The sequence below is a fragment of the Lemur catta genome, chromosome 4, assembly GCF_020740605.2.
Source record: "Lemur catta isolate mLemCat1 chromosome 4, mLemCat1.pri, whole genome shotgun sequence".
NCBI classification, from domain to species: domain Eukaryota; kingdom Metazoa; phylum Chordata; class Mammalia; order Primates; family Lemuridae; genus Lemur; species Lemur catta.
Window position 1 is genome coordinate 71,601,709 of NC_059131.1, and position 26,442 is coordinate 71,628,150.

Genomic DNA, 26,442 nt, shown 5'->3' on the forward strand with positions numbered 1-26,442 from the left:
AAACCTACCTGACTCCTTCAGGTCTGTGCTTAAATGTCCTGTTCTGTTTATCCTTATAGTCCCCTTTCATCAGCTTTATTCTTCTCCACAGCACTTATCACCATCAGGTATTCCAAAAAGTGACTTCCTCCTCGATGCCTGTGTCTGCCTCGCTCTGGACTAAGTTTCCAGGGGGAGGAACTCAGTTCTGCTCTGTGGTATCTTCAGTGCCCACTGGGACCTGAGGCCACTAGGATTCCCAGGAACACCAGGACACACTGTCTGACCCTGGGGCTCTCCTGGAAAATGTAACCTTTGGCGTTGTAGCATCCTGACCACCTGCAGAAGTCTTGTCCCTCAAGTTCAGTTCTCCAGTGTCTGCTCCTGATCCCGGGGCCTCAGACTGCCACTTGTGGGAGAGGCAGAGCCAAGCAATTTGGGCATCAGGGATGCCTCCTGCCCCTGGTGCCCTGCGAATTGCTCTGCCCCGAGCTAAACCCAGGTCCTCTGCTCCTACACAAGTAGATTCTCAACCCTTGCACCCCTCTTCACAGTCAATCAACTGATAAGATTTATCGAGCACTTGTGCATCGATCAGGGAGAGGAAGGGACAGCCTTTGTCCTGTCTGTGATCTAGGACTAAGCTCAAGGGGCCAGCAGGGCATCTTCAGTGTGACGTGGCAGGTGTGGTCCAGGTTGCCAAGAGCCAAGCAAGGGGCTGGAGAGGCTGAGACAGCACACTGCAGTGGGCAAGGGCAAGACTTGACTCCCAGCTTCTCTGCTTCCCTGCTAGGTGACCCTGAGAAGTTCCCCTGCCTCAGTTTCTCCATCTGTAAAGTATGGATGACAGCAACAGTCCTTACAGCCGAGGGGCAAGGACTGAGAACAGAATCTGGGACACAGCAAGTGCTGTGTTTGTGGTAGCCACCACTATTGCAGGGGGGTGTGACATGTGGAAAGGAAAAGAGGACCAGTGCACACCAGGACTGCGTGCAGAGGGCAAGCTGGGCCGGCCTGCAAGGAGGACAAGGAGAGCAGGCAGCACTGGGCAGGCGTGTTGAGAAGTTGGGAAGGGGGCATGTGGGCTTGAGTGGGCGCCGTGGGGCCGAGGTGGCCCTTTGAAGGCGTGTTTCAGGATCAGTCTGACAGGCCAGACTGGAAAGGGGAGTGCCTGGCAGCCCAGAGACCTGGGAGGAGGCTGTGAGCAGCCCTGGACTTGCAGTGAGATGGGGAAGTACATCAACAAGGCCATGGGCAGGCCCCTGCTGGTCCTTCCTATCCTTCCAGCCTCCATGCACCTCTCACTCCCTCTCTCCTTTCTGCAGTACAAGCACTGACTCATCCTCCAAGACCTGGCTCAGGTCGTCTTCTCTAGAAGCCGCCTCACTGTCCCCGGGCAGCATTAGTCACTGTGGCTGTGGCCAGCTTGCTCACCCTCTCTTCTGAGGTCGTCTGGGTGCTGTCTCCCCAGTGTCTGTCGGCGCCTGCTGCAGAGCCTGGTACACGGGCTGCTCAGCTAGTGCCTAACGTACACGCAGCACATGGTAGGTGCAAGGCAGGGGGGCTGACTGGGGTGTGCAAAAGCCTCTGGGGCTGGCAACTGCAAAGGCCGGGCTGGACCTGGCTCCAGGAGGTCCCAGCCCCTTGGGAGCTGAGGAGACCTCGTGGGCCAGGGTCTCTCTGGGAGAGGTGGTGCCACCCACATGCCCTTTTCACTTGTCTCCTTGCAGTTCCCTCCAGGCCCACATGACCCAGCCTGAACTCCTGACACTTGCCCTCGGCCACTCGGCCTCCAACAGGAACACAGCTCTACCATGCTCCCCGCACTCCCCCTGCAGGGGCTCTGGCCAAGCAAAAAGAAATCAAAGCAAAACCCCAAGGCTTGAATTGGCCCCTATATTCAAGCAACTGTCTCTCTTTCAGGTCACTGCCAAGATTGCTCCTGGAGGACTGCCCCACTGCCATCGCACTCTGCACTGTGCTGTGCTCCTCAGGGCTCAGTGACCCCTCTGGCCAACGCCAATGCCTGCCTTCCAGAGCCCTCAGGGTCCCTCTGTCTTGTGCCCCCCACACTGCATCTCTGCTGCCCTGCCTTTAATTGCTGGGTGTCCCTCATGACATCGTTTGGTCCTTTTGCTCTCCCTTCCTCACAGGGACCATCTGTGAAGTGACCTCAGTGCAGGCTACTGCCTTGCCACGCCTCCCAAGGTCTTGGCCTGGGGTGCATTCTCCCCCATGTGCCCCAACAATCCACCCGGTGTCTGTTCCTTCCACAGAGTGCACTGCCTTCCTGCTGGTGCCAGGCACTGCTAGGTGCTGAAAGGCAGTGGGGAGCAGACACCATTTGTTCCCTGTTCTCCAGGGCTATGTTCTGCTGGGAGAGAAGGGTGGAGAACACAGATGCTGAACAAATAGGAAAACACCAGGAGGTGATTGCCATGTGCGATTTAAGGTGGAGTGATAGACAGTGCTGGGGCACTTTAGGTTGGGTGGGCAGGAGGCCTCCTTGAGGAGGTGACGTTTCAGCTGGAGTTGGAATGACAGGAAGCTCCAGCCATGCTAAGTCTTAGGGGGAAGCATTCAAGGCAAAGGGGGTAACTGGAGCAAAAGCAAGGCCAAGGCCACTCTGACAACTTAATTGGTCACCTCTCTCAGCTCCCGCACTGCAGTCATTGTCCAACCTCACCCAGGGATGTGTCAGAACATTATCCCAGCATTCTGGGCAAGGGGTTACACAAGGTCGCCCTGTATACCTCCAGCGACTAGAGATGCACACTGCTTTCCGTCTGGGGCACCTTGGCCCTCTAGTGTTGCTGAGCTGGAGAGCAGCTGGACCCAGCAACTCTATGGGATTCCAGGGAGATTTCTCGGGAGGTGAGGACATCCCGAGCATCCATCCGCAGGCTGGCAGTGACCCACACTGCCCCCAGAACCTCTGAAGCGATGGCCTCTGAGCTGCCAAGGGGTTGCAGTCAGAGCTTTTTGGAGAGAAGAAGAACAGGGAAGGAAGACGTCCTTGCTGCCCCAAGGATGCCTAACTCTGGGACCAAAGGGACACTGGAGGGAGTAGTTTTAATAGTATTTGTTTTCATCGTTATTGTTTTTCCACCTATAAAAAGCAATATAACCAGGGACTGGGAGGGAGGGAGGAGTGCAGAGTTAGTGTTTGATGGGTATGGAGTTTCATCTTGGGAAGAAGATAAAGTTCTGGAGACGGATGGTGGTGATGGCTACACAACAACATGAATGGACTTAAGGCCCCTGAATTGTACACTTAAAAATGGTTGGAACTCTATACTTAAAAATAGTTAAGGGCCAGGGGTGGTGGCTCACACCTGTAATCCCAGCACTTTGGGAGGCCAAGGCAGGAGGATCATTTGAGGCCAAGAGTTTGAGACCAGACTGGGCAACATAGTGAGATCCTGTCACTACAAAAAATTTAACAATTAGCCAGGCATGGTGGCACATGCCTGTAGTCCCAGCTATCTGGGAGGCTGAGGTGGGAGGATCACTTGAGCCCAGGAATTTGAAGCTGCAGTGAGCTATGATGATGCTATTGCACTCCAGCCTGGGTGACAGAGCAAGACCCTGTCTCTAAAAACAACAACAAAAATAACCCACAAAAAAGTTAAGATGGTTAAAAAAAAGTTGAAATGGTAAATTTTATGTTATGTATACTTTACAATTTTTTAAAAAGTACTAAAGCCTCCCCAGCTTACTGCTCCTAGCTCATGGTCAGCATGCAAACAGTAACTAATGAATGAAAGAACGTGTAGAAAATTCAAACCCAGCTTAGCTCTCCAGGCCCGAGGCTCCTAGGCTTTGGGAGAAGCCTCGGGAGTGAGCAGGCTGTGGGGAGAGTGTTTTGCCCACCCACAGGCCTCCCTGCCCCAGCTAAGGCAAAGACTCACGTGGGTCTTCTCTTGCCAGAGAGGGAGCGTCTCTTGCTGGCCCAACATTCGGGCAATGACCACGAGGCTGAGCTGGCTTCGAAGCTGCCTGAGAGAGAAGGAGTGACAAAGCCTGAGAGGGTGTGACAATCTGAGAGGGAGGTGGGCTTGAAGGTGGGAGCAGTCCTGACTGACTCACTCACGATGCAGCAGATATCTCTACTTCAGGGATGAACACCTCCACTGGGTTTCATAGCTCACTGCAACCTCAGATTCCTGAGCTCAAGCAATACTCCCACCTCCTCCTCCCAAATTGCTGGGATTGCAGGTGTGAGCCACCACGTCCTCTCCCTTTAGTCTTGACACCTCTCTGCAGAGGGCTACCGTGTGCCCACTCAGCCTTCCCCAGTGCCCTGGACTAGGGTGCTGAGGAGAGGCAGCCTCCATCGGGACTGAACCATGCGACAGCAAACAGAAGCCCGTCATCCCCACTCTCCCCGACCCATGGCCCCCACGCCAGACGCCCGTGGGTGCAGGCCACACCTCCGCCCCAACCTTCAGTTTTCTCCCCATCCCCCCCCACCAGGCCTCTGCCAGGACCAGCTTTCCAGCTGTTCACAGGAGCCCAACAGCAGCTGGCCAGGAGCACTGTGGGAGGTAAACAGCCCCTCTGAGCTGGGCTGCTGCTCCATAGCCAGAGTCAGAAGTCCTGCATCTGGGCTTCATTAATCCAGCTGAGGCCTGCACCGGGAGCTCTCTATGCACAGCAGGCAGGGAGGGGCTGAGCTGGGGGTGCGGGGAGCCAACAGAGCAGTGCTGGGGTGGTTTCAGAAGGGAAGAGGCAGGCGGGTGGGTCAGGACGGGGCTGACAGAAACGAAGAAAAGCACCAGAAAAAGCAAACGGGTGAATGGATGAAAAGGAACCCACATCTGAGAGCAGCAAGCCCCTTCCCTGCCCACAGCCTTTCATCCTGATGGCCCTCCCTGCCTTTTAAACACAGTCCTGCATTCTCAGTTCCCGCCGGGATGCAGTGGGGTGGTGGCACCACTTTTTTATTTTACAGACTGAGGACTTACTCCGCGGAGGGGAAAAAGAAAAGCCTCACCCCTAACACCAGCCAAATTGCAGAGGGCAAGCAGAGGGGCCCGCTGCGGCTGGCTGTGTGCTCTTCCTCCCCCAGAAGAGGCCTGATCCCACCTGGCAAAGTCTCCCCAGAACTCAAACCAGGCAGGCAAAGGAGGACGAGGAAGCCACTGGAGCCATCCCAGCCACTGTCATATAAGGCAGCAGGCTCCAGCCCTGGCGCTCACACCAGGCCAGGCCAGGCCAAGCCAGCCTCCGCCTCCGCCCCCTCCACCCCACCAGGGGCCTCTGTAAGACCAGGACACTGGATTAGCACTCAAAGGAGCCTAAGGCACTGGGAAATTTGGAAATGACTTTTCCAAACCCAGAGCACAGAGGCGGGAAGTGGAATACGGACGCTCTGCCTCCCAGCCCCCTCGAAGTGCAGCTGGGCAGGCAATGCAGGGGCACCGAGGGAGGAAGGCAAAGGCAAAGGCCATATGGGCCACTGGGACGTCATGGTGATGACACGGGTCAGTGCAGCCCCTCTGGATCCCCTTGTCTTCGGTCCCTCAGAGGGGAACCAGGCCCTGCCAAGGCTGCACTGCCCTAAAAGGCTGTCAGGCATCTGGCCAAAGGCATGAGCTGCCTTTTCCACGTCTCTAGGGCAGCTCAGGAAGCAACAGAAGTGGCCTGTTCCGCTGGGGAAATGCTGCCTGACACCCTGCTCAGGGCTCTGCCCGGCTTGAGTCCCTGGGGCTGTCCATGGCCCCTCTCATCCATCCGCTGCCTGTCACACCAACCGCTCCTCAGCCCTTCACTTGGACTCCTCTATCTCGCACGTGAGTGTGTGCTACCCAGGCAGGAAAAGCCAGGGCTTGGGCTCAGAAGCTGGTGTGACCTCCCTGGTGGCAAGCCCATGGCCACCAGACTGGTCATTCACGTACATGTTTGGCATGTGGCGTGCACAGGAGGAGGCAGCAGGATACAGCCGGCCACAGACCCACCACACAAGGGGTCTGTCCACAACCACTCACATCAACAGGGAGGAATCCCACAAAACAAACGCTGCGCTAAGGAAGCTATTAATATTAATATACAAATGTGCAGACAGGCAAGTGAGCCTGTGTGATGGAAGGCAGGGAAGCCGCTGCCTCTGCAGAGGGGGCTCCAGGGAGCGACTGACGCTCTGTCCCACGGTCAAGAGGTACACAGATGGTGTCTGCAAAGTGCCCACAGTGTCCATCTATGATATGTGTCCTTTCCTGCATGTATAAGTAAATAAAAAGGTACATGTAGACAATCATAACCCACTTTGCATTCTTCTTAGCTTTCTTTTCCTTTTTTGTTCTTACAGAGCTGCAGACCTGCCTGATATCTCTCTTTCTTTGTATTATATGATTGTAGAACCTCAGGCTTAGAAAATACCCAAGTCACCTACTCTAATGTCTGCATAGTTATCCATTTTTTTTTTTTTTTTTGAGACAGAGTCTTGCTCTGTTGCCTGGGCTAGAGTGAGTGCTGTGGTGCCAGCCTAGCTCACAGCAACCTCAAACTCCTGGGCTCAAGCAATCCTTCTGCCTCAGCCTCCCGAGTAGCTGGGACTACAGGCATGTGCCACCATGCCCGGCTTTCTATATATATTTTTAGCTGTCCATATAATTTCTTTCTATTTTTAGTAGAGACGGGGTCTCGCTCTTGCTCTGGCTGGTCTCGAACTCCCGACCTCGAGCGATCCACCCACCTCAGCCTCCCAGAGTGCTAGGATTACAGGCGTGAGCCACCATAGTTATCCATTTAATTCCCTTTGCCACACCCCTAACAAGTGTTCATTTCAGCAAAGGAAGTGCAGTATCTGCCAAGACAGCCCAGTTCATTTATTGGAACTAACCAAAGGAAGCTTGTTCCCACATTTTGCCAAAATCTGTTCTTCTGGGACTTCTACCCAAAGCTTCTGGATCCTGTACTTTGGGGGCCCCAGGAGGGAGCCTTCTGACCGGTGAAGGAAGCTGCTGCCTTCCCCTGGCTGCCCCTTCTGCTGTAACAACAGCCCCATGTTCCCATCTTTTGGAATCGATTTGCCATTTTGGTTTGGGTCCTCTGAAGGCCTGGGGGTTGTCAATGTTCCCTGTCAAGTGAGACGCTTGGAGCTGAGGCTGATGCTCATTTTCTTGGCAGCCCCACAATGCGACGCAGTTAACAGATTGAGCCCAAAGTCTTTTTTTTCACACGTCTTGCTGTCAAATCCCATTTCCCAGATCCTGTTCTTAATTGTGCAGCTGGGCTTCTCTTTTCTCTCAGCCCATCATTACGGTCTGTTGAGATCTTCTGGGATCTTCAATCTGCTGTCAGTTGTATTCAGGTCATCTGTGAATCTGACCATTGTTTCATTAATGGCCTCATCCAAAACCCTGGTTCTGCCCTGGCCAACCTGTCAGTGAAGACGGAACTCCAGTGCCACAGGGGCCTGCCCTCCGGGTGCGCTCTGATGGCCAGCCCGCCTCATTCTACCATCATTCAGCCCACGTTCCTTCACATTGTCCCCAGGATGTGATGACAGATCTACCAAATACCATACTAAAACCTAGATACACGTACTCCACAGTCCTCTCCAAAGCATGGTTCTGGTTGACCTGTCAAAAAATAAGTGAGGCCAGCCTGGTATATTTATTCATTTATTTTTAAGAGACAGGGTCTCTCTCACTCTGTTGCCCAGGCTAGAGTGCCATGGCATGATCATAGCTCACTGCAGCCTCAAACTCCTGGGCTCAAGCAATTCTCCTGCCTCAGCCTCCCAAATAGCTAGGATGACAGGCACACACTACCATACCTAATTATTTTATTTGTTGTAGAGATGGGGTCTCACTATGTTGCGCAGCTGGTCTGGAGCTCCTGGCCTGAAGTGATCTTCCCTCCTCAGCCTCCCAAAGTGCTGGGATTACAGGTGTGAGCCACCACACCTGGCCTGATTTAGTCTTAGGACTTCTAGAAACCAGTGCTTCCTTTTCTAAGTACGTGCTCACAAACTGTGCCCTGGGGGATTGAGGGGCATATCAAGCACCATCACCCCATTTCGCAAAAACCCTCCACCTCCACAGGTCCCCATGGAGTCAGGGCACCCACCGGCATGTCTCCCAGAAGGGGTGGGACATGCTCCCACTGGAGGGCACTGAACCTCATCTGCACAGCGAGGTGCCGTCATATGGCTTCCTGCACTATCTTAGGCTTTAACTACCTCCGGCCAATATTGGATTTCAGGTGAAAATTATTCTCAACAAAGAAGAGAGAAGCAAAATAGGAATCATGTGGTGCTGCTCTCTCTTCGTCAGCGTTAACATTTTACTGTCAGCCCAAAACAGCACTCCAGGCTTCAAAAATAACTACACAGAAGCCCCTTTTATGGCTCTTAGCATTTCCCAACCATACTACCACTGGTCCATGCCACTCGTCCAGTTGCCTTGCTTTGTACCCTTCTATCTTCCATGTCTTTTAAAACCTGAGATCATGCATAAGCTCCAGGTGTAGCCTCTGCAGCCTTTAGATACTTTCCCCTTTTCCTCACTGGGTTCACTTGCAATCCATATTCCAAGTTTTAATGCACTGTCTCCCAGCCCACCTGAGCCTGCCTTCATTTTAGAATCTGCTACTAAAAAGACATTTTAATAAGTCCTATCTCTTTCCCTACACTTTTTTGAAATCTTCCCTCCAGAAGCAACTGCACATGCATGCTCGCCAAGCCCCTCCTCTGTGCTGGGTTCCGAGGACCCAGAGAACAAAGCCACAGCCCTGTCCCTACAATGCTCACAGCCCAGGGTCAGTGAAGGGAGGCAGCCAGTTGGGCCCTATGTCCACAAAAAAATTCTCTGGGTGTGGTGGTGCTGCACTTGTCATCCTCGCTGCTACTCGGAAGGCTGAGGTGAGAAGACTGCTTGAGCCCAGGAGCTCAAGGCTGCAGTGAGCTATGAGCTGCACTCCAGCTTCACGGAGCTGTGAAAGACATTGCAAGGTGGTCCTCCTTAGAAGGTTGTGGCTTTGTTTCCCACACTGAATCCGAAACACTCGCCTGGATCTGGTGCTTAGCAGAAGTCAGGACAAAAGTATTGAACTGGGAGCTGCTAGCATGTGCTTGGAGTGGAATCCTCAGATGTGGATGAGATGGTGTCTCCGGTTGGCTTCCCCAGGAAGTGGACTCTGAAATGGACATCAGCATGCCAGAAACGTATGGAGGCCAGGAGGGAGGAGGGTGCCCTTAGGACCAGCTCCTGTAGGGGAGCAAAGGAAGCAGGTCTGGGCAGCAGAGAAAGCTGGGCTGCCACACAGTCACAGTGAAGGCCTCAGCTGGCCCTGTGAGGGGCTCTGGGGCTGGTAAGGTCCTTCAGAGTCTTCCTGAACTGAGGCACTGGGCTGCTCTCAAGGAAGGGGCCCAACCCCAAGTAAGGCGACCTCCTTTTGCAGAGGCGATTCCTGCAGCAGGCCAGCAGGGCAACACTCCCAGCAGCTGGGGAGGGAGCGCGTCAGTCCCGAAGTGAGGAAATCTGGGTGGAGCACCCAGCACAGCTGGCTCTGTGGGCCTGAGCCATGAGAGCACAGGGACTGGGACAGAATCCTGAGGCATACCAAGACTCGAGGGCTAGTGGAAGAAGGTCCATCCGTGATGGCAACTGAGGTGGCCAGAGAGAGAGAGGAGGTCAGGAGAGTGGCACTGTGCAGCCCAAGGAAGAAGGTGATGACTGTTCATCAGGAAAGGCCTTAGGAGGTCACTGGTGACAGAGCAGTTTTCCTTTGCTGTCTTCCTCCCAGCTTCTTGCTCCACCAGATTTGGTGCCTTTCTGAAATCTTCGGGTTAATTGGACCTTGCCTGCTTCCTTCCAGAATGTTCTGGCCTTGTCCACCCCAGAAGCCTGAATGTCTTTTCCTGTGAGAACTTTACTCCGTGGCTCTGAAGAATCCAACGTGTCAAGGGTGGGCAGGATTCAGACACGGGGAAGTGGGGGAAGGAAGCCTGGGGCTGGCAGGAGCTGAAGGCAGCTGTGGGTGGAGGCAGAATTGCCATCTCAAGGTGGGAGACACGAGCGCCTTTATTTGCTGTGGAGAGTGAGACCGCAGAGGATGGAAAGCTAACAGTACAGGAGCACAGAGAGGTGACTGCAGAAGAAAGATTCTGGAAGAGGCAACTGCTGAGATTCAGAACTGTGGGTCCGACAGAAAGGAAGGAGGTGAGATTTCGTACTGGGTTTGCAGAGCAGAGGTGTCAGGGACAACACTGTTTGCAGAAATGCAGAGGCGTCAGGAGCAGGAAGCGGGATGGAGTCTGGAATCTGCTGAGGACCGGAGGAGGCTGACCAGGAACTCCTGGCAGCCCAAAGGGGTCAGGGGCCAAGGTGGGGTCAAGGATCTGCGTGTGGCACCACTCCATGTGGCTGCGCAGGTTCAGCGCAGGCAGATCTAAAGAACAAGAGAGGGAGTGTACGGTGGAGCACGGGCTCCAGGAACTGACTCAGGGCCTGGACACAGTGGTGAGCTTGGAGAAGGAAAGGTGGGGCCCTCTCATCCCACAGTGAGGAGAGTGAGCGGGGGCAGGGAGGAGACCGGAGGGCGTCGAGGGAAGCTCCGGGGCAGCTGACACGTCCCTGCTGCAGGCCTGACGACTTCGAGGGCTGCTCTCTGCCCGGCTGCCTGCACCCCTGCTCCACCGGCCAGTTCCTCCTCGCTGCTCAGACACCACCTCCCTTGCTGGCTGCTTCAGCTAGAACAGGCGCTGAGAGGATACTGGGGAGCTCCGGAATTCACGGGAAGGTAGAAAAGCTGGCCAAGGGGCCCTGGGCAGCACTGGCCCAGGCAAGGCTGGTGAGGGCTGCTGTCCCTGGGTCCTTGCCTCAGTAGCAGCCAGTCAGTTAAGCTGGATCTAGCTCCCAGGAGGTGGAACAAGGGAAGATTTGGCTCTGAGCTTCCGTGTAGAGGGAAGCATGAGGAATTTTCCCCAAAACAGGATGGCCAGTTTGGGGAACACTCCCCCCTCGGAAAAAAACCTCAATATATTTCCATTACAGAAACGGAGTAAAGATGAGAGTCAAATGTTGGCATTTACTTATCAAATATTTACTAAGCACCCATGATAGCCTAGTCAGGGTTCTAGCTGCTGGGGACACGGCCGTGAAGGAGACACAGGCCTCACCCTCAGGGAGCTTATGTTCTGATGGGCAAGAGGACAGATGACACACGAACGAATAAATTTCTGGTACTGGTAAGTCGGTGAAGAAAAATAGAGAAAAGTGAGGTTCTAGAGAGCTCTGAGGGGGGAGCTAATCTGGAAGGGACGATCAGCTGAGGGCTCTACAGTGATGACTGTGAAAGTGGGCGTCTCTGGCCAGTTTTTGGTGGGTGTCAAGATGCAAGTGTTCACCGTGCGCCAAGGCCAGCGAGGGGAAGAGCCCAGGTGAGTCAAGGGGCCTTATGGGCCATCTTCAGGACTCCAGGCTTCCTTGCAGGACAAGGAAGGCTTGGAAGAGGGGAGCCTGGGGCAGGGAAGTGACTCAATTGCTTATGGTAGTTCTTTTGTTGCTATATGTTTTAGGTTTGATAATAATGTTGTAATTATGTTTTTAAAAACCTACTAGGGGCTTATCTTTTAGAGATACCTACTGAATGAGATGATAAGAAGTACGGGATTAGTTTCACCATGATCTGGAGCAGGGGTGGGGAGTGGCTGAAGGCAAGAGGAATTGCCGTGGCCATAGTGAGTATCTGCTGAGATGGAACATGGGTGCGTGGAGTCCACTTCTCTGTCCTCTCTACTTCTGTACATGTTCTGAAATTTTCTATAACAAAACTTAAAAAACCTTATGCTCCCTCACCCATCAGAGTGTAAGATCCCTGAGGGTGAGGCCTGTGTCTCCTTTATGGCTGTGTCCCCAGCACCTAGAATGGTGACTAGGATATCATGGGTGCTTAGGAAATATTTGGTAAATAAAAGTGATTCTCGCTACATGGTGAGAACTGGCTGTAAGGGTGAGAGGAGAAGCCAGGAGGCCAATAGGGTATTTAGAAAGGAAAAACAAGCCCACAGATAGCTAGTTCATTTGTATTGATCTCAACACCGACAGATAATATTTTTGTTATTTGAGACAGGGTCTCGCTCTGTTGCTGGGGCTACAGTGCAGTAGTGTCACCATAGCTCACTGCAACTTCAAATTCCTGGGCTTAAGTGATCCTCCTGCCTCAGCCTCCTGAGTAGCTGGGACTACAGGAGTGTGCCACCACGCCTGGCTAATTTTTAAGAAAATTTTTTGTAGAGATGAGGTCTTGCTATGTTGCTCAGGCTGGTCTCCAACTCCTGGCCTCAAACAATCCTCTGGCCTTGGCCTCCCAAACTGCTAGGATTACAGGTGTGAGCCACAGTGCTCGGCAAACTTACCCTTTTTTCCCCTCAAACAAAACTGGCGTCACACTTTACATATGGTTTTTTTTTTTTTTTCCTAGACAGAGTCTCACTCTGTTGCCTGGGCTAGAGTGCCATGGCATCAGCCTAGCTCACAGCAACCTCAAACTCCTGGGCTCAAGCAATCCTCCTGCCTCAGCCTCCCAAGTAGCTGGGACTACAGGCATGTGCCACCATGCCTGGCTAATTTTTTCTATATATTTTTAGATGTCCAGCTAATTTCTTTCTGTTTTTTAGTAGAGATGGGGGTCTTGCTCTTGCTCAGGCTGGTCTCAAACTCCTGAGCTCAAATGATCCACCTGCCTCGGCCTCCCAGAGTACTAGGATTACAGGCGTGAGCCACCGCACCCAGCCTACATATGGTTTTAAAGCCTTTTTTTCATTTAGCATTATTTGATTCACTTTCCCTTTCTTCTGTGATGTCATTTTAAGTACTATAAAATATTCCATAGTATGGGCAGAACTTAACTTATCGTGGGGATGAGACTGTTTCCAATTTTTTACTATTATGAACATAACTATGCTAAACATCCTTGTCAATAAATCTTTGCTCACGATCTAGTTCCCTTAGGTTAAATTGTTTGTGGAAGGGTTCGCACAGTCTTAAGCCATTTGCTTGATTTTGCCAAACTGGCCTCCAGAGGGATTGCGGGCAGGCACCTTGTGAGCAGAGAAGCATATGCCTCTTCCTCACACCCTGCCAACATTGGGCAGCACTGTCCTTTCAGATCTATGCCGATCTGCTGGGTGAAGAACTCTACGTCAGTGTCAGGGCCAGTTTTGTGAACCGTTTTTGGAAGCCTTGGTCCACTCCTCCATCTGACCAGGCAGACCAGGCAGTCTGCTTAAGCTGGTTTCATTGTCCCCTCTACGTTGAAGGAGCATGCACAGGATGTTTAATAAACAGCCACAGATGGTGACACAAGCAGGTCCCCAGGGCCTGGGAACATCAGCTTTCAGTGGAGGGCGAACAGCCTCTCTCCTTCTCCTGGCAGGGCTCCTGCGCACGCTGCAGCCCTCAGCAGAAGCTGGGATGGGAGTGGCTCTTCCCAACAGCTCCCCAGAGCTACCCCAGCAAGGCCACCTTCCCAAGGCAGGCTTCCCTCCAAGGACTTCCTCTTCCCATTGGCCCCATTTCAGGTGGTTTGCCCTAGTATTTACTTTCATTTTTCATGGTGAAGCTCAACTCTTCCTTAAATTTGCAGCACATCCCATGAAGTCTTGATCAACAAGGCAGGGTGGTGGAGGGGAATGCACAAATGCCAGTGGGAGTTCTGGCTTTGTGCTTAACCAGTCAGTCGAGTAGACCAGGAGTGTGACAGCCCCTGTATAACAATCCGCCCTTCCTCCTGGGGTCAGTCTGGGCACTGAGCCCAGTGGGGCAGCCACCAGCAAGGACAGAGCTTGCAGCCAGCACGCTTCTCCACCACCACCACAGGCAGCACAGTGGGGCAGCGGCTAACTAAAGACCCACAGTGAATACAACACAGTTGGAAAAAAGAATTAGAAGCTCTTTACCAACCAATTTGGAACGACTCCCAAAATATACCTTGAAGTAAAAAGAAGGCGTGGGCAGAACATGCATACACATGCACAAGCACACGAAGACTGGGGACCAGCCAGGTGGCTCTGGCACAGGGGTAGGGACCCCTTTGCAATATCTACTCCTTGGCACCTTTTGAATTTTGTACTATTTGAATGCTCTATCTATTTAGAAAAACAAATAAATTTAATAAAAATATATAATAAATAACACCGATTACGACGAGGAACCCTCTTCCCTAGCAAAGCTCTTGGCACAAGGTACTACGCTGCTGACGTGTCTGTCTGAAAAGGGAAGGGCATCTGTTTCATTCACTCCTCGGCATTGAAGGGGCACTTACCACAGGCCCTGCAGCTACAGAGACCCTGCAAAAGACACTGATTTCTGAAATCAGTTTAATGTGGCTAGCAAATGAACCAGCAAAGTCATATACTTAGGATATGACAAAGATAGCTTCAAATCTGTTGCAAAAGGATGAATTATTTAATATTAAAACAAAAATAACTGCTGTTGGGTACACTGGCTCTTTTGAGGTGGAAAAAAATCAAGTTAGATCCTCGCCTCATACCTAGGAAAAATAGATTACAGATGGCATTAAGAGCTGATAGAAACATAGTTATGTAAGCACTGAAAGAAAATAGAACATGCTATTTTTATGGTCTTGGGGTAGGGAAGGCCTTCCTATTCAAGATAGAAAGATTCAATTACACAAAAATCTCAATCAAAACTCTGTACTATCCAGAAACTCTGTACTGAAACTTTCCTATAAGTCTAAATCTATTCTGAAATTTAAAATCTATTGAAAAAGTAAAAAAGAAAACCAAAACAAATTCTACTTCACTGAAAGACACAACACAGAAAAATTTAAAAAGTACAATTTACAACCTTAGGAGAAAATGTATTGTGATGTATATAATGAGCAACATGTAGATCAATATAGTTAATCAGATAAATTAGCTGATAGAAAAGTGGGTAAGAAATATCAAAAGATAATCTACAGTAAGACAAACACAAGAGACCAATAAACATGAAAAGAAACTCAATATCACTGGCAATCAGGGAAATGAAAATTAGAACCACAAGATATTTTCCACTCACCAGATTAATTAAAACTTAAAAACAAAACTGAGAATATGTAGTGTTAATGAGAATGTGGAAAAACAGGCATTTTCGTATCCATTGGGTGGTATTATTAATAGGTTCAGCTTTTTTATGGAGGCTAAATTTTAAATGTATATACTTTAAGACTGCAATTTTGCTTTAAACAATTCATCCCACAGAAATATTTGCACAGATACCCAAAGCTCAGATACCTGGACAGTCATTGGATGAATGTCCAGAGTTAGAGGACTGGTTGCACACATACTAGGGAATACTATGCAGCTATGAAAAAGAGCGAGGTTCATCATATGTGTGTGTGTGATAAACAACCACAAACAACATGGCCTGGCTGGAGAAAATGGGAAATTGGGCTGGATGATGTGGCCTTGGGGGTCAGCCGGAGGTGCCTGGCCCTGGCCCTGCAGGCAAGGGGGAGCAAGGCAAGGCGGATAGACTTTGGGGTGGGGAAGGAAGAGACAGAATGTGTCTGCCACCCTCCAGGTGAGCTGGTGAGAAAGTAGGACAGGGTGGAAAGGAGATGACTGATTAGAAGTGACCTAAGTTGACATGGAGAGGTAGCCACAGATAATGGTTTAGGATTCAGAAGGCAGAATGGACAGGATTTAGGATGAAAGGATAACAACGAGGCAAGGATGGCAGAAATCTCTAGCACTGCAATTTCCAGCCTGGGCAATGGAGTGGATGAGTGGCTTGTGGGATGCCAGGGAACCGGGAGGCAGGGGTTAGCCACTCCAGATCACATGGAAAGAAATCCCAGATGTCTAAGCTGAATGAAGGTGGCAACCACTGAGGCCCCTGGAGGCCTTGGACAGAGCTAACCAGAAACCCAGTTTTTTCAAATACAGGGTAAAAACTTCACTCTCAGGACTGTGGAAAGTCAGGCTCTCTTCTAACCAGATTCACGAGAAAGAGATGGAGCTCCCCACCTCAGGATCGAAGTTGAGCCCAGGATAGCTGTACCTGACTTACTCATTTGGTCAGTGAGCAGAGCTCTTACCTGGCTGGGCCCTGGGGGTGTGAGGCTATTCAAGCCCCAAGGCTGCTCCCATAGGCCACCCTCCAGGGAGTCCCAAGGGAACGGGGCCCAGTGGGGAGGGTGGCTGCAGAGGTGCCTGCTGAAGGCTGGGGCTGAGAAGAGCGTCATGCCAGGTGGAGGAGCTGGACAGGCCCAGAGGGGAGAAGGGAGGAGAGGAGACAGGGAGTGGTCTGTGCAGGGAAGGCCAGGGAATGCCCTGACACTGTCGGCAAAAGTGGGACAAGGAAGGTGGAGAGATGAGGAGAGACAGGGCCAGATCTAGCCAATGGGTCTTGTCCCTTCTGTGCTGAGTTTGTTCAGCTCGTTCATTCATTGGAAAAGAATTTATGAAGTGCCAACAGCGTGCCAGGCACCATTCTAGATCTGGGGCAATATGGCAGTGCCCCCAATCAGGTACCTGCTCTGGTGCAGATGACTTGGAGAGACAGCCATAAACAAGGACACAAAGAGTAAGATAATTTCAGCAGCGATAGACGCTGTGCACAAAGTAAAACAGAATGATGAATTGAGAGTTTGGGAGGGGCGGGAGGCGGGTGATCAGGGGACGTAATTCAGCTGAGGCCCCAATGGCAAGAAGGAACTGCAGCCAGACTGGCGAGGGAGCCCCAGAGAAAGGAGGACCTAATTGCACAGGCAGGACCTAATTGCACAAGGCAATTGTTTTGCTAATAAGACCATGTTAAGAAAATTAGGCTTTTTTTCATTTGTAAAGAACTCATTAGTAAGTTGTATTTTTAGTTCTTCCTCCCTGGGGTTTATAAGTTGGGCGGGAGGTTTGTTGGGGCTGCTGGGGAGGATCCTGGATCCAGGCAGGACCCCGTGGGGAGGAGTGTCGAGGGAGGAGGAGGAGCTGCACCCACCTGCTCCGGGAGGTCACGTCCAGGAAGAGCTGCACGAGCGCCAGCAGGTTGTGGTGGTGGTCGGACACCTGGCTCAGGGTGCGGCACAGCTGCTGGAGCTGCGGGGAAAGAAGGCACCGGGCAGGCTGCAGACCGAGCTGCCTTCCACTCTGACCTCGCCACCCAGCCCGCTCAGGGAGTAACGGGGACAGTCACAGAGGCCAGGCACATTCTGATGACCTCCCAGGAGTGCTGTCCCCATCCAGGACACTCAAGAGGCCACCTCAGTCCCCAGTGACAAAGCTGTGCGAGGGTCAGGCGCAGCGCATGCAGTACCTTCCCTGGCCACTCCTGGATGTTCTCCAGGAGCAGGAGCAGGAGCTGCTGCAGGTCGGCCTTAGGCAGCAGTCGGAGCCCCACGTCTAGGCTGGCGCGACACAGCAGCTCAATCAGGCCCACGAGGCTCCCGTCAGTGTAAGTCCCCGGCTGGGCCAGGGCACACAGCGTGAGGAACTGGACGGAGAGGGAGAAAACGAGGGCAGGGGTTGGGGAGAGGATTTAGAGGACCATCTCCTTGGGAGATAGTCGGCACTGCCAGCCCCTTGGCCAAACTGGGTAGGAGCTGAGAAAACAAGCAGCAAGGCCTGGAGTCGAGGCCCCTTCTGGGGTCCCCGGAGGCAGGCACAGGCATGCAGCGGGTGTGCTTTCTGCAGCATCAGTCAGGCCTCACAGCCAGCACAGTGCCCGGGATGGTGCTGAGCTCACCAGAGATGCTCGATGACACTGAATTAAACTGCTGAATGGGTCTGGATTTCAAGCCAAGAGCGCTCCGGGGAGAGGCAGGCAGCCTGACTCACCTTATAGATGTAGCTCAGACTAATGTCCAAGGCAACCTCCTGGGGAGTGTCCTGCTGCTCATTTCCGCTCAGGCCAGCCTCACTTCTAAGCACTCTAAGGTAAGACAACAGAGATGACAATGAAGCAGGAGGCGGGCATAACGGGAGAACTGAGGCAGAGGGAGGCCTCTGCTCAGGGGCAGAGAACTCAGAAGACCCATTCTGCAAGGATATCGTCACCCTGTGTGTTGGTCATCTACTGCAGTATAACAAGTTACTCCAAAACCCAGTGGCTCAAAAACAGCATTTGGTATCTCACAGTTTCTGGGAGCCAAGCATGCAGGGGCAGCTAAGCAGGGTGGTTCTGGCTCAGGGTCTCAGCAGGTTGCCCTGGAGATGTTGGGCAGGGCTGCAGTTGTCTCAGCTTGACTGGGCTGCAGGATCTGCCTCCAAGTTCACTGAGCAGCAGGCCCCAGTTCCTTGCTACATGGGCCTCATCACAAGTTTTGTGACATGGCAGCTGGTCTCCCCAAAGCTAGCTATCTGGGGAAGAAGGAGGGGGAATATATGCGGGAGATAGAGCTGCAGCCCTTCATAACCTAATCTTGGAGCGACATCCCATCTCTGCAGCTGACTCCTGGTCACACAGGCTGGCCTGACTTGGTGTGGGAGGGGCTCCACCGGGTGTGAATACCAGGAGGTGGGCATCCACAGGGCCCCTTGGGGGTGACTCCCGCACGCTGCCATTCCCGTGAGGCCTCCAGCTTCAGTTTTCTGGGACTTGGAAACCAGAAAATTATACCTCCAGTCCACCTAAAGGGTCTTCCTCAAAAGAGTTCTCTCTTTCCACTTGATGGTGGAGACTGCGTGCACTGCAAGGCACAGCATGTGCTAGCTAACCTGGGGATTAGTTTCTAAAGTCAGCAAGGTGAAAGTCAGAATGCAAATCGTTCCTTGCAAACCCTCCTCCACAGGTGTTGCCTTGAGCTGAGTGTTGTCTTCTGACAAGCCCAGCGTGGCCAGTTCTCCTGGTGATGAGATGTATCTGACTGAGCCCCAGATGAGGGTAGAGGCCAGGGCTGTGTGCAAAAACAACCCCCTGTAAAGACCAGAGCCACACTCAGGGTGGCAAGAGGCTCACCCTAGAAGACGGCACAGTCCCACCACCCGTCCTGCAGCTTCCCAGGCCCCCCTCGCGACATTGTCCTCTCTCTGGCAAATGTGCACTGTTGATTACAGATACGTTGGGTGAGCTTACGAGGAGGCTCCCCTGTGCTGTCTCAACTACTGCTCAGCTCTCCTGAGCTCGCTTAGTGTTCCTGGGAACATCAGGCTGGCAGTAAACGCAGTTAGTGCTGATGACGACAATGGGCTCCCAGGTGGCCACCCTGCCATGGGCAAGGGGAAGAGCGTGAAGTTTCTGCTTTTCTTTACTTCCTGACACTGGCGCTGCGCTCAGAGGGGAAGGAGGAGAGATCCGTCTCCTAGGCAGTGGGAAGCTAGCACCAACAAACCAAAGTTAGTGTGGGGGTCTGGGTTCAGCCCTCCTTCCAGATTGTAGCATTTATTAGGGCCGGATAATGGGTGAGGTGTTTGCACATGCGGGCACACACGGGGCCTGTATGCTCCAGTATGTGAGGGGGAGTCCTGGTTTGTACCAGCCTGTGAGCATGCACCAAATGAGCAAGCATGGGTGGTCATGCTTTCAGATTTCCCAAAGGGCAGGGCAGCCAGAGTCGACTTCAAAAGTCTGAAGAGAAATGGGCTTTCAGAAATTTGGTGCTGCCAAAGGGAGGAGTATAGAAAGCGTGAGCTAGGGAGGGGAAGTGTGGCTGCGACAAGGGCCCTCTCCTCCTTGGGAAGGAATGTCAGCCCTCCCAAGTGAGGGGGTGGATGGCCTCCTGGTGCGAGCTCCACCGTTTCCCCTGGCCCATTTCTCCTTGGGAACAGCAGGCTGACAGGCAGTATAATGGGGGTCCTCTATTCCTTGCCTAAGGACTCACTTGACTGAAGAGCTGGCATCTGTGACTGCTATTCTGAGACGTATCATGAGCTGATCCCCAGGACTCCACCACTGCCCCCAGCAAGAGGCCACACAGCACAGCACGGGGAAGTCACAGCCTGTCATTCCTGCTCCCCTCCTGGACTCAGCAGGTTAAGAGGGAGCTGATGGCTCCATCACTGGGCTCCACAAGCAGGGTGGCCTGATAGGTCCCACCCCCATTCCCCACCCAGGCTGCCTGTGCTAGTTGGGGCTCCTAGCCTGTCTGAGGCCAGCATCCAGGAGCTGGTATTTGGGTCCCAGTGACACTGCTCTACGCTCATTAAGTAATTTTACGAGGGGCACATCATTGACCTCTACCTGGGTTTCTACATCTTTTCCCCCCAAAAGTTGAATAATAAAGTGACAATGTATGTGGCACTCCCATGTCCTCAGAGGGAAGATGGTAAGCAAAGTGTCTGCACACCACGACCACTGTAACCGAGAGCCCTCCGAAGGCGCCCTGTGGCCGGGGCACCGGCACGCTGGCTGTGTGCTGGCAGTTAGCAGGGTGCTCTCCCACAGGCCTGTACTGCTAAACCAAAGCTCGCCTGTCATCTCAGCTCAATGCAATGAAAAGGAATTGACCCTGAGCTACTGGAAGAGGGGACACATGCAAATTTTACCTGGATCGAAATACACTGTTCCAAGATGGCCAGTTACCAACTGCCCCACACTTGATAGGGTACCCTGTCAATGTATTAATTGTCATTTATTTACCAGTTTGGCCTATGCAAGGGGCTGCTCTTTTGAGAACCAAGTGCACAAAGGCTTTTGGCACCAGGCAGCACCTCCAGGCTGCAGGTCTTTAGTGGCCAGGCCTGTGTATCTGAGCAGGGCTCTTCAGCTGGCCTTTGTATGGAGAAGCAGCCTTGGAGGAACAGCCGTAGCTACCTAAGGACCTTCCCTATGTTCCTAGGTGAGACCAGAGCGCCTGACAAAGCCCATTCTGCACAGTGGTGTGGGCACATCCCCTCCCCTGCCGAGGTTGCTGACGCCTTTCTTCCTGCTCCCTCCCTCTTCACACAGCATACTCTGGTCCCTCCTCTTCTCCCTTCCACTCTCAAATGTCCTCCCATGTTCCCCTCCCCAGCCTTATCACTGAGCAGAGCCATTCTGTTTTCAACAAGGTGGACATCAGATGATCTGCTGCAGAAGGACTGTGTGTTTTTGAAAGGAATTCTTGAAGCACTAGATGGGAGATGGCGATGGCTTTGCAGGAAATCTGAGATGAGGAACAAATGGTGAAAGACTTGTCTTTCTCATAGCAACTAGACAGCCCAGTCGTGGGGCCATCCACAGAGACATCCCAGCCCCTCTTTTCCTGCCTCAGCTAGTATGAAGCTCTGTGGGTGCCCCCAGAGGAGTCACAGAGGCATCTGTTCTGCCAGGGGAGCCCTAGATGAAAACATCCCTGGAAGTCAACAGAAAAGAGATGCCCTACATGGAACCAGCTGGCACCAGACAAACCTCTGAGTTTGGTCAGGAACAAGGATGAGAAGGACCGTGGGGAGAAGGTGCCTGCCCTGAGGTTTCCCTTGTGGCCTGAAGGATGTTGTGCCCTTGGTGGATGATGCCAGAACCTTCTTGGTGCTTCCTGAATACTGTGGAGGAGCTGTCCTCCAACCCCATGACCCCCAGAGCTTCCCCAGTGCGGCAGCCAGGAAACCTCCTAGAGCATTTTCACCATCCATATACCCCAGGGAAGATACGGGAGGGGTCTCTAGGCAGAAAAACCTTCCTAGCCCTGAGTGGCTTGGCAGGTAGTCCCCAGCCTGCTCTTACAGAGCCTCAAGCGGAGAAATCACCCCTGTGGCCATCAGCCAGATCCTCCAGGGCAGTTGTGAATCCTCTTGAGGGAAACAGTGTCAACAGCCAGGCCAAGGTCTTTCCTCAGGAAAGGAGGCAGGGTGTCAAAATGGCCTGTCTGGGAATGCAATGCCAGACTTTGGCAGCTCTCTGGGCCCTGCTTAGGAAAACATGGCTCTGCCTCCTCCCACACAGAGCTTAGCTACGCCTGGGAAAGCTGAAGTCTGCGTGCTGGGGTGTGTGTTCCAAAGTACTTGAGGTGATGCGTTTAAAGGACCACAGTTCTCATGCCCACCCCACAGCACCCCACCCCCCCACCCCAGAGATGGAGACAGATTTGTCCTGCAGCATGAAGGGCAGGCAGCAAGCAATTAAATCCTGGGAGAGCTGGGAGGAAGGGGAGGGGAAAGTGGCTCTTTGCAGAGTGAAGTGTGACCTAGGTGGATATAGGTCTGCAGTGTCATCTCCCACTTCCCAGGTGGACAGACACACTGGGTGCTCATCAGAGCAGTCAGAAGTGGTTCTTCTGAACCCCACGGCACCCCCAGGCCCTCCCTGTGACATGCATTTGTTTTTCTGAGTGTAGTTCTTTCCCCCACTCATCGAAGATGGTGGTGTGATTGAAGTTCCATGTTAGGAAGAGGCAAGTAGCTTATGACAAAAGATACAGAACTCGGAGGGAGAGAGGGAGAGGGGCAGGAGCGTGGCAGGCTGGTACATGCTTGGGGTATTTATAGCAGAGCCGAATGTGCTTTGGTTTGGCAGACAATTATTAAACATGGTCATGGAACAGGTTATTAAGAAAGCTCTGGCTTTCCCTGCAGAGGAACATCTGCCTGTCAAGGCAAAGGAAAGGGTCCTGGCACCTCCTGGGCCTGTGATCATTGGCAGGATGCACGGGAGGAGGTCCTATGTAACAGCCCTCCAGGTTCTAAACGCTCTCTCAAACCAACTTCTCAAAGGATTCTTAAGAAAGAGTTTAGATGTGCTATCATTTGTAGAACAAGATTATAACTCTTTTACAGCTCTGACCTAGTCACCATCCACTGACAATAGTTGTTTATGCACTGGGTGGCTCTGTTCTTAGAGGGCAGGGACAATGAATATGCAAATTAACATCATTGTTCACCACCAACCAGACCCAACTCAGGGCACAAAGGGGGCACTCACAAAACAAAACCCAGCATCCTGGAAATGTAAACCAGTACTTTGCTGTTCATGAGTTGATATTAAGTAATTGGCCAAACAAGAGGCCTGAAGACAGACAAAAGAGACAGGAACGTGTCTAGGAAGATACTAACTAGGCTGGGAAGTCTGGGTGTCTCCAGAGGTGGGGGGAGGGGTTGTGCAGGAAGGGCTCTGAGTCAGTAAGTGGCAGAAACAGCGGTGAGACAAAGCAGCCAGGCTCACCCACTCCCAGTGCTTCCCTGAGGCTGGGAGTGTGGAAATTCACATGCCATTCACAGGCAGGTGTGTTGTATGCGGTTGTTCTGTGCTCCCCCACCACGTGGGCTACAGCCCTAGCCCAGCAACTTTCAAACAAAGGAGAAACAGCAGGAGGAAGGGGAAGTGCTCACCTGCTGCCATGCTGAAAGGGCCCCAGGGGGTACAGAGCAGGGATGTGGGCTCCCAGGCTGTGAAATGCCTCCATGACCTCCGGCAGCGAGGGGCACCACAAGTGCATGTCTTCATCTGTCAGGTGAGCAAAGGAGGGCAGAGAGTTAGAGGAGGAGAGAGGGGGCAGGCTCTGACAACCCCTAGCCCCAGTAACCGGTTTCTATGTTCTCTGACAGCACAGGTGTTAATCTGCAGAAATGAAGCAACCAGGGGTTTTCAAGTATCACTGGAGCTCTGTGAACCTGGACATTCATCCTTATCGAGTCCTCACAGTGTGGCTGCACTGCAGTTCAAGGGCCCAAGGACACCCTCACCCTAACCCTCTGACCACCCACATCAGGCAGCAGTCAGGGTGCTCAGCTGCTCATGGTTAAGTGACAAGAGAGGCCCTGACACTGCAAGGCTCAGAAGACACCAGTCTCAGCACCCTCAGGCTCTCTGTGCTAAGGCCAGGACAGAGTCCACTGCTGACTCACCATCACTCTTCTGCAACATCTGGGTGTCCCCTGGTCCACGACCCCTACCAGGAGCACACCTTGCCTCCCTTCCACAGCCTGGGACATGTCCTCTCAGCAAGGGTGGGCTATAGGTACCAGTCTCTCTTGACCAATTTAACAAAACATGAACGATAATCTGACCACACCAACCAATAGGACAAACCTTACATACTCAGGGCCTTTCCTCTGACTATTTAAGGACATTTGTACAACTGGGAGAGTAGAAAAATAAAAAATAACATTTCTGTGCATCTTTTCCAAAGATGGCTGCACAAGATCATCCATCCCCTGTGTTCTCTGTGTTGTGACCTCCCACACTCCATGGACAGGCAGCGTCTACGTCTCTACCCCATTATCATTCCTCCACAGTATCTTACTCATCAATGTACTTGCTTCTTGTCTGTCTCTTCCTGTTAGATGAGGGCAGGGCCTACATCTGTATTGATCTCCACATGCCCCATGCCTAAAAAGAGTGGCTGGTGCGTAGAAGAATTGGAATGAATGAATGAAGAGAATTCAAAACAAATCTGAATAGTACACAGCTAAAAGCTTGCTATGTTCCGAGTGTCTGTGTCCTCACAAGGTTCACACATTGAGACTTAACCCCCAATATGACAGTGTCAAGCAGTGCAGCCTTCGGGAGATGATTATATCATGAGGGGGGCCCTTCTGAATGGGATTAGCACCCTTATAAAAGAGGCCGGAGCAAGCTTGGGAGGACACAGCAAGAGGGTGTCATCTTTGAGGCAAAGACTGAGCCCTCACCAGACCTCAGATCTGCTGGCACCTCAATCTTGGACTTCCCAGCCTCCAGAACTGTCAGTAATAAATTTCTGTTATTTGTAAATTACCCAGTCTAAGGTACTGGGTTATAGCATCTCAAATGGACTAAGACAGAGGGAAACTGAAAACAAGTCACAAGATGGGCTGGCAGTGTGAAGAACACAGATGTTGAATTTGACAATGGGTAAGGCATTGGGATCAAGAACTTGGAGGCTGGATTAGGGATGCATTAGAAGCACATGCTTGAACCTTCACCATCCTGCAGGGTGAGTGTTCCATCCTAAGGATCCACTTCAGTGCAACCCACTCTGTGCAGGAACTACCCAGGTATGAAAAGATAAAAAGGTGACCCAGTGGAGATCCTGACCTCAGGAAGCTCACAGTCTGGTGGGGAGAAGAGCCAGGCAGGTAAATAAATATGAGGCACAAAGTCTGCTCAGAAGAGGGGGTATTAAGTGGGCGTGGGGAAGGGGCAAGGCAGGAGACACATCACAAGTAACGGGAAGGGAACTGGATGCCCATCATAGGGACAGAGATGATAGAGGCAAGACAACATGAAAGGGCATGGCATGTTGAGACCAGAGGCAAGAATGGGGCACAGAAAAGGGAAGGCTGGAGCGAACTGGACACTTCCGCAAGGCCAACTACAAGAAAGTTTCCTAAACTCATCGAGAAGTTTCAGCAACAGTCTTGCAGGGCTGCAGTGTCTGCAGACAATGGAATGGCAAGCAGAGGGTCTCTGAAACCCGTCCAAGGACATTTCTTCAGCAGGCATTGAGTGTCTCTCTCTTCGGAAATGTATATGGGTCGGGACTCACCCAACAAGTAATTAGACTCTTGGAGGAGGAAAAACTTTGTTTGTTTTTTTCCCTCTTGGGCAACTTAACAAGGTAGAGAGTGATAATGATACCCCTTGCCCACTTCACAAATAAGCTGGGAAGAATGAAATCTGCAAAACACAAAGAGATTCCACTTGCAAGAAAGAAGTGTTTACCAGGGCCTTTGGGGGACTGTGCACGTATGTGCACACATCTGTGGGTGGGTGCATGAACTTTCCTGGGAGGAAAAGACAATTGACCCAGAGCGAGGCCCTGGGAGGCCCAGTTAAGCTGGAACCTTTTGCTGGGAGCCCCCAAAGCGGGCTTTGTCCAGCCACCCGTCTCGAGCCCCACCTCAGCCCACACTGGTGCATTTTTTGCTGTGAAACACCTCAATGGGCAGCAGTGCTGACCCCACCAGCCTCAAGCCTGGAGGCTGGCATCCTTCCCTGTCTCCTCTCCTACCCAGTAATTGCTCTAGACCATGGCATGGCCCAGGCTGAGGTGTCATGAGCATGTCAGAGGAGAGGCCTGGGAGGTCTCAAGATAAATCAGTCCCCATCAACAGCCCTAAAAGTTGGTTATGTGACGACAGGAAAATACTACCCCAAAGCCCATAATTAACACTGCCTCTAAGTAGGACACACGCTCAGCTTTTCCTGAGCACTGTTTGTCCCAAATGAGGGATTTCTGGAGAGCTGACACAGAGGAAAACTCAGACACGAAGCTGCCAGGCTCCAGCTCGCTAACTCAGTTCCTCCATGCACAGAACAGGCGTTTTAGGTGATTCCTAGGGGGGCCCCAGGGAAGCGTGCCTTTTAAAATGCCAGCGCTAACAGAGCTGCACCCAGGCTCTGCAGAGGCTGTGAGTCTGGAGGCGTTCCTTTAGGTCTCTCTCCTGGGACGGAACTGATGCTTCCGGGGATAGGCAAGGGAAGAAAAGTGGCAAGCCTAAAATAAAAGTGACTTTTCCATCTGGGCTCTGGAAGAAGCTGTTAATCCCCCACTGTCCTCCTGGCACCGTTTACATGGAATGAGAAAACCGCCCTTGCACATCCCAAGAACCTCCTTGGTGCCCTGTGTGCCAGCCCCTGCAGCTCTAAAGTCTGGCTCCAGCTCCCCTCCCTGGGC

At 52.3% G+C, this 26,442-nt stretch overlaps 1 protein-coding gene across 3 annotated transcripts in view; it reads right to left on the minus strand.

Moving 5' to 3' along the window:
* The window catches only part of FAM178B (family with sequence similarity 178 member B), an 83,084-nt gene that overhangs the window by 19,243 nt on the left and 37,399 nt on the right, over positions 1 to 26,442 (minus strand). The window contains exons 7-11 of one of the 3 annotated variants that reach the window (XM_045548903.1): positions 23,174 to 23,288; positions 17,768 to 17,861; positions 17,247 to 17,423; positions 16,932 to 17,029; positions 3,891 to 3,978 (exon numbers count right to left, since the gene is read on the minus strand). In XM_045548903.1, coding sequence (XP_045404859.1) covers positions 3,891 to 3,978; positions 16,932 to 17,029; positions 17,247 to 17,423; positions 17,768 to 17,861; positions 23,174 to 23,288 — 572 coding nt within the window. Of the gene's footprint in view, positions 1 to 3,890; positions 3,979 to 4,975; positions 5,181 to 16,931; positions 17,030 to 17,246; positions 17,424 to 17,767; positions 17,862 to 23,173; positions 23,289 to 26,442 lie in introns of those variants that run through there. The other 2 variants (XM_045548905.1, XM_045548904.1) reach the window with 2 other exon arrangements.